The following is a 13,281-nucleotide window of genomic DNA, read 5'->3' on the forward strand; positions in this document are numbered from 1 at the left end:
GTCGTTGTCGACTGCGGAAGTTTACGCACAAACGAAAATGCACCTTTAGATGAAATAAATACAGTTTTTTGCGCGAATTTCAGCAGAACTAAAACTCAATTATAGCAACACACTACAAGTGATTCGCTTAACTCTTATTACCAGTCTATATTTATAAAAATAAGAAGGATTTTAAATCCTCATATGAGTTCTGTGAGAGATTGAGTGATTACTCAATCCGACAAACTAAGTACCTATTCCACGGTCATCAAGTGAAAAGGTTTTATGCATGGAGTGAACCAGCACTTTTAGTTACCCGGCACTGTTAAAACCGACTTCCATTCTCCAATAATTCGCTGTTTGCTGTTGGAACACTATCAATTTGTAGGTCATTGGGCTGGAGGCGATGGATTTGTTGAAATGGACTATGTGGAGTGTAGAAGGAGCTCGATGAGATTCTGCGATAAAAACACTTTCGGTCGAAGATGTAGGCTTTCTTAATGCGGGGAATGTGTTGCTCAAGAGAGAAGGAGGAAGATAGTGAGTGTATGTGTAATGAGTGTGAGGAAGAGAGTGAGTGGTTGTGCAATGCAGCCACAAACGGAGCACGGAGCACACATCCGACGGATGCCAGGATGCCAGTTGCTCCACTGTAGTTGGTCACTCAATCCTCAATCCTGACTCCTGACTCCTGACTCCTGAGAGCCTCGACTCCCATGTCTCACCTTACTCTACTCTTTCACTCAATCACCTCTTCTTTCTTCACATCACTTCCCAACTGTCTTTCTCTCACTCTTAAATGAAGTGGGTGTCCTCTAACTTCCAACTAATAGAACAGTGTATCGGCTTTTAAGACACTCATAACTCTTTATTGAATAGGAAATTGACAATGATTTCCCAACGCTCACACATTACATTAGAGTGCAGTGCCAGTAAAATATACGTTACGAGAATCGAATTTAGTATCGTGAAATATGTAGTGTGATATTGAAATCGATTGATGCAATGAAATCCTAATGAGTTCGACGTGGTTTGAGAAATGTTTTCTTGATTAACATAATAAACTCAATAAATTATTCACATTTTATAATAGCAAAATAGAATCAACATGATCTAATTTCTTTTAGCATTCTCAAACATGAAATTTGTGCATGTGGAAAGGGAGGTATGATACATCTTGTAGAAGAGCTCACAATACTTCAACCCAAAATGGATTCCATAATAATAGCATAAAATAATGTTTGAAATTAAGATGATTCCGAGGAATATTCCGTTTCATGATTGATAGGTTTTAAAATACCCTGTTGCATGATTAACACTTATTATAACGCTCCTGGATGTTGCTCTCTTCAAAAACTGGAGAACTAATTTGTGAACTTGTTACGAAGTTATTTGTGATAAAGTTGTGAAAAAAGCATATTATTACCACATCATTTCTTTACTTGATCTTGTATGAGATCCCTTATTATATACAATAAAGCGTTCAGCTTCTCACGGTTTTTATAACATTTATTCATACAATAAATATAATTTTGAACCCTTTTGACTATAAATTAATATTGGCCCCAATCTCAAACTCCAAAATAGACACTGTGAATGGTGGAAATACTGAAGGATCTCACTGGAGTCTTGGAGTCTGATAGCTAGACATTATCAAAATGATAGGGAAAGGAAAAATAAGGTAACCTTGTGCTATTCCTTTCCCACATTTAGATAACACATAGTCTGAAGTAGGTTAAAACTTAAAAACTACAAAATTTTCAGTCCTCAAGTACTCTCACAAAGTAGATTTTCAAATTTAGATGCTTCAAAACTAAACATAGAAAAGATTTTTCACATTATTATAACTAAAATAGGAAATACTAATATATTAAAAATATAATTTTGAAGAATTATTACCGAAAAACAAACCTAATTCTCAAATTCAACATTCAATGAATAGTTGAAGTATTTTCTTCAGGCTTTATTCATGAAGGCCAATTTATGGAATGCTAAAAAAGAAACTATCCAGATTATGTTGAAGCTCTACTGTGTGTCTATTGGGAGCGTATTCAGTATAATAGTTCTGTTGTACTTGAGGTTTTGGCATGCAACTTGGGCTCTCATCGTATATTCAGTAGACATTATGGGAAGTAACGGTGTGTATATAAAAGCCATTGTGGGATGTTCAGCTGCTAGACGACATTTATATTAGTAGCATACCTCCTAGTGGAGCCAAGGCACACCCGTCTCAGGTCGATTACCTCTGGTTTTGATTTTGCTTTCGCTTTTGTTTTCGCTCTCCACCTCTGTCTAACTACTTTGAATTTTTCTTATTCGGGGTATCAACGGTCCTTAAGCTGTCTTCGCACAGTAAATTACGTTTATAACGCGTCTAGGAACCGCCCTTTCGTTTACATGAACGCATATCCTTAAACAGCTCAAATACCATCATAAATGTCCGTTCAAAATCATAAAATTCAATCATACTACAATAGTTCAGAGAAGAGCATACTGATGCTCTCTCCTTCCATAGACATGTGAAATGGAAGGAAGCCCATGTTATTAAAAAAATCAACCGAAGCATATTGAACAAGTTGAATATCTTCAAAGGAGTTGAAAAAGAAGGAGGTCCACACACTCAAATTATTCCAATTGAAATAATAAAGGATGGATAAACACTATTCCATTCATGTATTTTCTATCAATAATGCTCAATTCACTAGCTGACTTTTGAAAGTTAATCAAATAATACTGTATTTGATTATGAATCATAACACTTTTAATATATTAATGTAATCATATAGTAATGTAATGCTTACATTGATATATTATTAATATGGAATGAGAAGCTTATCTGATGGATGATAGTTTTGATATATTGAAACAGTTATAGCATTGGAGAATCGACTTGTTTTTGAATGTATTTAAACAATAAAATAGAAATCAACAAGAAACAACTGTTGGATAGGATCTGATAAAATTATTTGGGGAAAAAATAGGCAATTTTAATAATAGTTTGAAATTCAATAGGTTTCAACCACAGCAGTCCAATCGAGTAGATTATTGATGAAAATAAAATAACTCTGAAATAAATCACTACTTGTCGCGATAAAATAAATCACTCACTACTTGTCGAATTCAATCAGAGCCAGTGGTTTGGGAGTTTGTTATAGTACGTTGGCCGAATGAGAAGTGATTGTTACTCCAGTAGGCCGAGACGTCGACCCTAATAAAGGGTTGATAGATGCGTGTGAAGGGAGCTGAGATGCTGATGAGTTGTTCTGTTGTGGGCCTTTGTCGTCTCCACCTGATAATAGATTCCGAGCGCAATAAAAAACACAGCATAGTTTATAAGAGGCACTGGACACGGTCGATTGTTTTGTCTAAAGACACAATGCACGCCTGGACCTCCGTTATTCTCATTGACGATTGCAGTCGAAAACTAATCAAGGATTTATTGACCTCTGCTGTTGAGCCGTTGGGCGGTGACCGGAGTCAGTTGAAGTCAGGAATCAGAAGCTCCCAACACACATATCTGAACGTAGTTGCTCCTGCCGAATGAAAAGTTCCAGCTGATTACCTCAGAGAAGCCACTATTCAATCATATTGAAGTCCATGTTAGTTCCTGAACTGAGATCAGAAATACATTTCTTAAGACTTCAGATCACATGGAGTAGAGATGTAAGAGGACAGAAATAGTGCAATCTGCAGAAACGTTTCTTCTTTGGTTCCCAAACAGAGATAAGAAATAAATATCTGAGACTTCAGAAGTACGGAAGTAAGAGAACGAAAAATAGTGTAATCTGCACACTACCAGTGAAATTCATAGAAAATTGGTTTGTTCCAACCTGGAATAGTCCTGCACGGGAATGAATGATACATCAATTTTCAAGGAAAGTGATGAAGACAGTATTTATTACAATAAACTATGCAATAATCAATGATAATCAACGGAATCTTGTATCTATGTTTCAACTTTATAGAGTGACTCAAACTGAAGTCAATTTGTGATTGAATAAATAATGGTTCTTCTCATTCCCATTTATCCTTATTTTCACTGTTTCCTTTGCTCAAGGCTTTCATTTTTACTCCCTTCGAGTGATTGACAGTTGAGTAATTGTATTGCTTTCACAGTTCGAATGATAACTCAGGATCACTCAGTGATGTAGAAGCTTCCTATTGAAGGTGTGTAACATGTCCTCACCTTCATGAACACAATAAATAGTGAATTATTCATATTTTTACAAATTAAGAATTAATAATACTGGATATACTAGAAAACGTGAATTACAACAGTCTATGAGTTTCAATTTTCGAAATAATGTGGATTGATACAATATATGTGACATAATGTTTTAATAAAAAATGATGTATGTTGACAATTATGAGATGCACAAAAATGTTGAACCTAGTTGAAATAAAATAAAGGAAGTTTTTCTATTTATTACTAAGCAATTATATTTCCAATTCTCAAATTATTGACGGTTCAGATAATACTTGGAAAATATTTAAATTAATTAGTTGCACTTAGAAAATGAATGTCTTCTCAAAAAAGAAGGTTATTCAGTTCAAGTATTCAGGACCCGGACGCACAGAGATCAATCTGCGATCCTAACGGTTTCTTCATCAATCTATATCTTGGAAAGCAATTTAAGGGAAGTAGATAGAAACCTACATGATCGCAGATCTCTGAATGGCCTGGCCCTTAGATGATGAAATAGACATGTATATATTCTCAACGAAATATCAAAATGATTTAATTTGAATATCATCATGATAAATACCAATGGATAATTTTTAGTACAGGCTCAAACTGTCAGAATTGATAACTCTGTTAGTGGGTGGCTTACTGATAGATCTGTTCAATATCAAGATACAGTCTTCTGCTCCACCTCTGATTCAACTATAAAGATAGCTGCTATAAAATTCCAATTTGGGCGATTTTCATCCAAATCAATTTGTAATTCAGTGTGCGTCGAGCTGTCGAACGGTACAGGCAGCAAAACCAGCACGCTGTTGGCATTAAACGCCTCGTGGACACTATTCCAGCCACCGAGCCGGCATGTCGAAATAATTTCAAAACTGACAGAATGAAATGCTATTTTACATTTATCAGGTTTGCTAGGCCAGTAAGGCGCGGGCGTTACACTCTGCCGAATACAGGTATATTGTGTCCCTAGACTAGTCTTGTGAAATAACTGGCTCGAAATACGATAGCAGTCATTTGATTATGGGTGATGTGGAGGCATAAAAAGATAGATAGCGATTGGCCTCGACTAGCGACCAAAAATTCTCCCCTTGAAAACTACTTCTTGGATTGAGACAATGAATTCCACTCCAATAGACCGACCAATCGAGACTAACTTGACCAATTAACTTACTGCTGGATGGAGGGAGAATTTCTCATTTCTCAACGGTACTGCTTTCAGGTAGATATTGTCAGAAATACTGCTCACTATCATTGGAAGTGATTGAAGTAGGCGTTTTTAATACTATTCTCAATTTGGAATTCCATGATTGAGTTATTGATAAAACTTGATAATCTTCTATTTGAAGAACCATCTTTATACCAATGTGTATTTGTTTGTTTCAGGTATAACTCAACTTCAGGTATCTCAACTTATAAGGAGATGGACGCTGCTTTCAAATGGTAATTATGAAATACAATAACAAGAACGGGAGAAATTCCGTATGATTATTGAACAAATTAATGCTTGCTCTGTATCGATTGTTTACTTGATATTTATTTCTATTAAAATTACATGTCAGGATACATTAATTCCAGGATTACATTTATTTTATTGAGAAAATAATGAGACTTCAGATTTGAATAGTTATTCTCATCGTTAGTTATTCTCTCATAGTTATTCTCATCTCTCAATAGTTATTCTCTCATAGTTAGTCTCATCGCTCTCGAAGTTCTTGCGATTGTACCGGCCATTTGTGACTTGAAACTGGAATTTTATTTTGTCGATAGTTCGTCGTATTATGATGAGTTTTTATTCGGAAACTTATATCTTCTAACTTCCAGATAATCTGATGTATCAAACAAGAATATAATACTTGAAAAACATACAGTACTTGTGTTAATCAATTACAATTGGTTCCTGTAAGGATTAACTTGATGCTTCATTGAAATATTCGACTGTTAATCGAGAGATTCAATTGACAGTGATATCTTTCCTTCAAAACAAAACATGATGATGATTCACAACCACTCTGAGAGTCAATTCTAACAGAAGATAAAATACCTTGAGAATTCGAGAAAGGATTAATCACAACTTCTGAACTCGCCAGCATACATCGTAATCTGTGGAAATACGTGGAAAACAGTCGTACCCAAGGTGTACTGACCTTTTGATGCCATTGTGAGACACCTTTGACAATATATGACAGTATAACGAGCTCCATGCAAATGAGAAAAAAATAAATTTCCAGTGTAGAGGAAAAGTGTTGAGTGGAACCAGTCCAAGATAAATAGAGGAAGGTCGTTGTACTTCTTCCCCGATTAAGTTCTTTTAGAAGGCACTCACAGCTGGAAATATCTCGGACGAATCTCAGTCTGATGGGAAGCCCGGGCAGAACCCCTTTGGGCAAGTTAGTGAGTCATAATAAGTGATCACTTACTCACTGCAGCAGAAATTAAATAGTGACAGAACATCCAAACCTGGCCGTGATTGTTCAGTAATAATAGGAGAGTTGATTGCTATTTAGTAGATGTTTTTCTTCTGCTATTAGAACAGCAATATGACAGTGATTAGTTCCCAAGCATGAATTTAAAGAATACTCTTTATAGAAGAAAGCGAGGCGTTAATGGTGGCTCAGAAAATCTGGTTCTCGAGACTGATTTTACGAGATACAATTATTCTACACAACAATACATTTTTGTTTGGAAGGTTCAAGAAAAGACTTGATAGATTTTGATGATGCTCTTACAACACGGATCACTTTATTAGGAAAGTGGACTGTTTTCAAGATTGAGCTTCCATCATTTCAGTTATACTTTTCCAATAATCTTGTACCCAAAATTGTTTCTCTCCTCTAATTAACTGCATCATAAGATGTTCTTAAGTAGTATTCTGGAAATAAATTTCGGTTGAGCTTTTATTGATTTTCATAAATGGTATACATACATCTCAAACAAACACTTCACCAATCCAAACATTAGAATAGAAGACTACTGATTATATTTCAATCCATTTAGGAATTGCTCGTTATAGTTTATGTTCAATGACGGTTCAGATCTAGTTATCATGACTATTTAGCAATTCATTTTTTGCAGACAACAGAAATAGTTCGTGAATCGAATTTCCAATTCATTATTACGTTTCAGGTGTTTGGGTTGTATATTCGCCATTCATTCTTTCTGAATCTCTTACCGAATAATAATTTTTGTTATGTGATACTGAGAACAGGAAGGTCACTGAAGTATCCCAGAGATCCCGAAGAATAAAAAATATTAATGAGTCACAACTTAGTTCTCTGAAGAAGTAACAGGATCAATCTGCATTTCAAGAACAGCATTCTTTATGTCTTATAGAGGGTATATTTTCCTCAAGGCAGCATGTTTTACTAGAGGTCATTGTACGGGACAGATGAATCACTCAAAGCTGGGGGTTTTCTCGTTTTTTCGAAGGAACAACATATTTAGGGTATGATTCATTGTGACCTATCCCTTTCAAGCTAGTGAGATAGAAACCTTTTAATAAAACCAGTTAGGAAGGTTGAATTTACTAAGGAAGAAGATAAGGAAAAATCATATCGATGCCATCATTGTTATCTCACCTCTATCTATGCATGTAAACGAAATTAAATGTTTTAGGTACCTGTTCGTTAAGATCAAACATCGGTTGCAATGTAGACTACCTAGAATACATTCTAGGTAACTTGATCGGTTGTGTGATATTAGAACCTTGTTTTTATAAATTCGGAACAATTAATTTTTTCAATCATAAACGAGTATTATATGATAAATTCAATTATTTATGTATTGATCCCCTACATCACCTGAACATCCTATCCGTACTAAGTGAATTCAGTTCAGAAAACAATAATATTATACATCAGAGGGTTTAATGTCGAAAAGAGAAGAAATGAAGATAATCAAAGATAAATAGTGGATTTCTGTGTTGATGTGAAGGTGATGCTGTGTGGTAGATATCCATATTGAATAAAAAATTGATATTGTTAAAACCAAAGATTTATTAAGACAATTTCAGATACTCTTTTCTTTTGTTACACCATCAATTCCTATTAAACTGGAAGCATGAAGATTCAGCTGCAAAATATTAGAATGTGGATGAAGCTCTACGATTGGCCATCAGCTGTTTACCAATGGAGATTGAGTTCTACTGCCATTGGACGAGACTAAACTAAATTTGGAATACTTGGGTGTGTCTAGTCTCAGCCAATGGCAGTAGAGCTGAACCACCATTGGTCAAAAGCTAATGGCCAATCGTAGGGGTTCACACACCTTTAAGGTGCGTACAGATTTATGCGCCACGAACAGTTGAAATATTGTCAACAAACGAGAGTCGAGATACTTGAAAGCAGCGTGACGTGATCATAGAATATACTTGCAATGAATATATAATTATATGATATTCAGTAGGTAAGTTACGAAGACAACCCATGAATTTTATATTGTTAAGCTAGCATTGCTGATGAATAATATGGATGTAAGCCCGGTAGCTCGTGATGATTCGGTGAAAGCTCAACCAATAGCAATCATTGATGTCTAATTGATTGGATGTAAAGTGAATGTTTCTCAATAGGACTAGAGCGTGGTACTGCGGCAGCAACCAAAGAGTCTGAGTTTAGAATCATCACGTCCGTGACGTGACTGGTGGGTCACGTGTCACGCGTCACGTGTCACACTCGTCACGCGTTATGCGACCCATCTAGCTTACTGCTGTGAGCACCAAACAGCATTGGCGGTTATTGTGACACCCTAAAAAACATGGAGTTATCACGATTTCCATCTTTTCAATAGCATTTCTTTATAAATCTTCAATTGATAACCTCTCACTATATCAGACCATGGATGTTATAGCCTCTTGAAAGTGACAAGTGTTCAATAAATTGATGACTTCTCACTAGAGACTAGAGCATGACAAGGCAGTAGAAATCTTTCTAAAAAGTGAATAATTTTGACGTAAACGTTGGGATCATTGAAACCAAAATGAAACTAGCTGACTGAGGCTTGAACTATATGTAAACTATAACTAAATTGAACTATAATTATACAAGATCAAGTCATCACCATCATCATCATCATCATTAAACTTTCATTACCCTCACACTAGCCTGAAAGCTTATTTGCGCCTCATTCTCAGTAAAGAAAAATCTGGTGTGGCGCACTCACACAACTTTCCTTGCCGTTATGAAAATTGATCACCTGACGCTAGTGCTCTCGCACATCTCAAGTCTACTATTAAGACAGCTGGTGATAGGACAATAACGCTGGAGACACACGAGGTCTGCTATCTCTTCGTAGTGAATGATTTAATAGAACCAACACTTGCCAACAGTTTGCAATTTAATAATCACATTTGCTCGAATTTCAAGCTCATTTTCAATTTTAGGTGAAAATATTGCTGGACATTAATTGCAGAGATTTTCATGCTCTATCTTTTCCATAGCATTTCTTTATAAATCTTCAATTGATAACCTCTCACTATATCAGACCATGGATGTTATAGTCTCTTGAAAGTGACAAGTGTTCAATAAATTGATGACTTCTCACTAGAGACTAGAGCATGACAAGGCAGTAGAAATCTTTCTAAAAAGTGAATAATTTTGACGTAAACGTTGGGATCATTGAAACCAAAATGAAACTAGCTGACTGAGGCTTGAACTATAAGTAAACTATAACTAAATTGAACTATAATTATACAAGATCAAGTCATCACCATCATCATCATCATCATTAAACTCTCATTACCCTCACACTAGCCTGATAGCTTATTTGCGCCTCATCCTCAGTAAAGGAAAAAATCTGTTGACAGGATGAAGAAATTGGGAACCTCTAATCTCTAGTGTAGAATGTATATATTTCATCACACTTCTATTCCAAAATTATGCTTTCCTTCCTTTTCCATGGTTAATCACCCTCCACAATGAAAATGTCTAGAAACTGTTTACGAAATCGAATTGATTTCTTCATATTGCGTACATACAGAGTTGAAATAGTCAAGTGATCAAGATACTAACTGTTATAAAGTATATGTTTTTCAGTAACCACTTTCTAGAAAATTCGTTGCATTTGGTCAATTCAAAGTGACTTCAACTCACTAATTTGTCATGAAAATTTTAGTCTTACAATGATTCGTATTATTGATATTGGTTCCTTGTTTGTCTCGAAACTGCTGCTCTTCAAGAAAGAAACATCAAATTTCGATGTAGGAGACAGGAGTCCCTCCTACTCAAACAAAATTCACGAGCCTCGAAGTCACAAAGTGTTTAGAAAACAATAGTGATTCATCGCCATTGATTGAACAGTAAACTATACTTCCAACCAATTATCCTTGACTCTTTGCAACTAGTAGCAGCATAGTCGAGAATTAGCCGACTAATTGCTCGTTCCAGACGATAGGTTACCGGATATTGGAGCTTTCACTCGACTGTCTACTTTTACTCTATCAAAAAGTGTCATCTTATAATTTTCAATACCTTGAGACCACCCTTTTGTGTCGTTATCCTGCCCCACTTCAAGCAGTGCAGATAGACTTATCAACATATTCTACAGAATACACCATAAGTTAATGGATAATTGAAGTAGAATTATTGCGTTATTCTGTGTAACTAAAAGATCTTTAAACAGGCAGATTCCTGCTTTCCTTAAAACAACCACATATTTATTTAATAATCATTACATTACATCAATGTTTGGGAATAATCCCATTTGATAGGAAACTAGTCAGTACTAATACTAATATTATATAATAAAAAAATGAAATATTTATTCAGGAAGTGTCAAGTATCATCATATCGACATATCTGTCAAGTTCACCATCATTCAATGCACTATAAATATAATGGAAAATAATGGATTAGACTATACCACGGAATAAAAAACATAGTTCCTTCTTCTGTGACTATATTAAATACCTAACGTTATATTGCTATGTTTCCATCCTTGTAACAGAATGATATTTCATTTTATTGATTACAGAATAATATATTCTTGAATTTGAGTCATAGAATGGCATTTGATCAAGCTCTACGATGCCAACTTCTCGAATCCTGTTGTACGATAATTTTTTGAAATGTTAACATTTATGTAACTGAAATTATACAACGCAATATTTATAGCCGTTTTCTTTGGACGACTTGATCGCGCATCTATGAGAGGAGGCATCACCCGAAGCGACTTCGTAACATCGAAGATGCTCGTTTAAGGTCGAATAAGAGTGAAGGTGAAAATGCCGAAGGATTTAAGATGGGCCTAACGAGTGGAAAGTGGCGTATTGCGGTGTTCCAATGTACCACACTCCGGCGTTATTAGGGCAAAGCTAATTAAGAACGCATAATCTCTTTCATTCATCTCTTTGCTCCGCCAAAAGCAGATTCTCTCAGGCGTCATCAGAAGTCAATATAGCTCACTTGAACATCGGCCCTCTTATCCTATTCACAAAACCAGCAATCTCTTGGCTCGTTTTTTCTAAGTCATTGTAAGCTCTAATATCCCTCTTTTCTTCAGTTTGAGCTAGTGAATTAAGGTTGTATCATAGTTTTATGACTTGTAATGGGAAAGAGAGAGCGGAAATGATCTCAGCCAGATTCGAAAGTTTATCCAATCTAGTGTACACTGATAGGAAATATTCCTTCCATTGCACAGGCCTAGGAAATCACTGTGTATTTGGTGATATACCAGCTCTATCGTCTTGTGATCTGAGCTCATTATAAAACTACTTTCCCGTACATCACGGCTGAGAAAAACGCCAAATTGTAAGAATCAGACTGGATTTTTTTTGCGTAACTGTAATGGCGGAGATTACAGTGTAAGTAGCCCCTAATATTTCATGTTATATTTTTACAAAAATGTTGGAGGGAATTTCACAATTTCAAGAGAATGATATATTTTATTTGTTCTTGAGATCCTTGTTATCGACAGGAAATAATACTACATTGCAAATTATACTATAGTGAGGTCCACATTAAAATGGCAGTGTTTGATTAGCAATGTTATTGCTATCCTTGTCTTTCATTCAACAAAGCAGGTAGGGCTATCTCTTTCTCGCTTTTGCTCCGTTGCGAGATCGTCGTTTAACAATGTAGGATTAATAATCAATTAACAAAATATTTCATCTTAATTATAGAATTATAACATTTAATGAATTATAGAATTATTTCATATGGAATTATTAGAATTCATTATGGACCAGTTGTCTCAGGAAATCAAACTTGAGATATCATTTTTCCTCAATAAAGGAAACTATAGAGAACAATTTAAAAAAAATTCAGATCGATATCTTGGAAAATGACTGAGTTATGCCTATTCAAACATAAAAACAGGAAAATGTGGTTTTCGCAAAAACGCATTTGAAGATTTTTCTTATTTAAACATTTTTTTTCTCGATAATCAATATTATTCAAGGAATGATTTACTCATAGAAATGAAGAGGAGGAAATTATCTTTAAAATGAAACCAATAAACACTACATTACATTTTTTTCCATGGACCATTATGCTTCTAGTGGTTCCCATATAAGATGGCCCGCATTGAAGTTCCAATGGGCCTTCGTTGATCTTGTCACCAATAGTGACAGAAGGGCACAAAATGTCATTGGACTTTCACTTTTTCTCTTTAATTGGTAGACTATCATGGGAAATCTTTGCAGTATCGTCGAATATTCTTGTGGGTAATTTGGGTACCAATTACATTGAAAAATACCGTAATGAAAAATGTAGTTTATGATGTCAAAAATGTAGTTAGATAAATAAAATTAGATTTTTCTCATGAACTGAAGTTTCTAAAAGCTGACTGATACAAGCTGAAAAGGGGCCAGTTGTTGGACAATGTTATAACGACAACTGGTCGCTTTTCTGCAATATTACATGTGTTCATATAATCGACATTATCCGATATTTCCTCGAAAAAGTCGACTTTTCAATCGATTCTGACCAACAAAGGAAATGTTACTGCATAATAATCAATAGAAAACTCGAAATCGATATTTTTGACCCTAATCTCTATTATTGTCTGCCCTGAACATTTTACTCTTCCGACAACTGGTCCCTTTTCGCTTTCCACATCACAGATATAACTTATTGCTTAATAAAATATAATTGATTATTTTAAATGAGGATGAACAGTTA

At 35.1% G+C, this 13,281-nt stretch overlaps 1 protein-coding gene across 1 annotated transcript in view; it reads left to right on the forward strand.

The window, feature by feature from the left end:
- The window catches only part of LOC111043775, a 176,658-nt gene that overhangs the window by 21,436 nt on the left and 141,941 nt on the right, over positions 1 to 13,281 (forward strand). The window contains exon 2 of the mRNA XM_039445326.1: positions 5,555 to 5,611. Within this exon, the coding sequence (XP_039301260.1) occupies positions 5,555 to 5,611 (57 nt within the window). The remainder of the gene's footprint in view (positions 1 to 5,554; positions 5,612 to 13,281) is intronic.

Source organism: Nilaparvata lugens, chromosome 1 (genome assembly GCF_014356525.2).
Source record: "Nilaparvata lugens isolate BPH chromosome 1, ASM1435652v1, whole genome shotgun sequence".
Classification (NCBI taxonomy): Eukaryota; Metazoa; Arthropoda; class Insecta; order Hemiptera; family Delphacidae; genus Nilaparvata; species Nilaparvata lugens.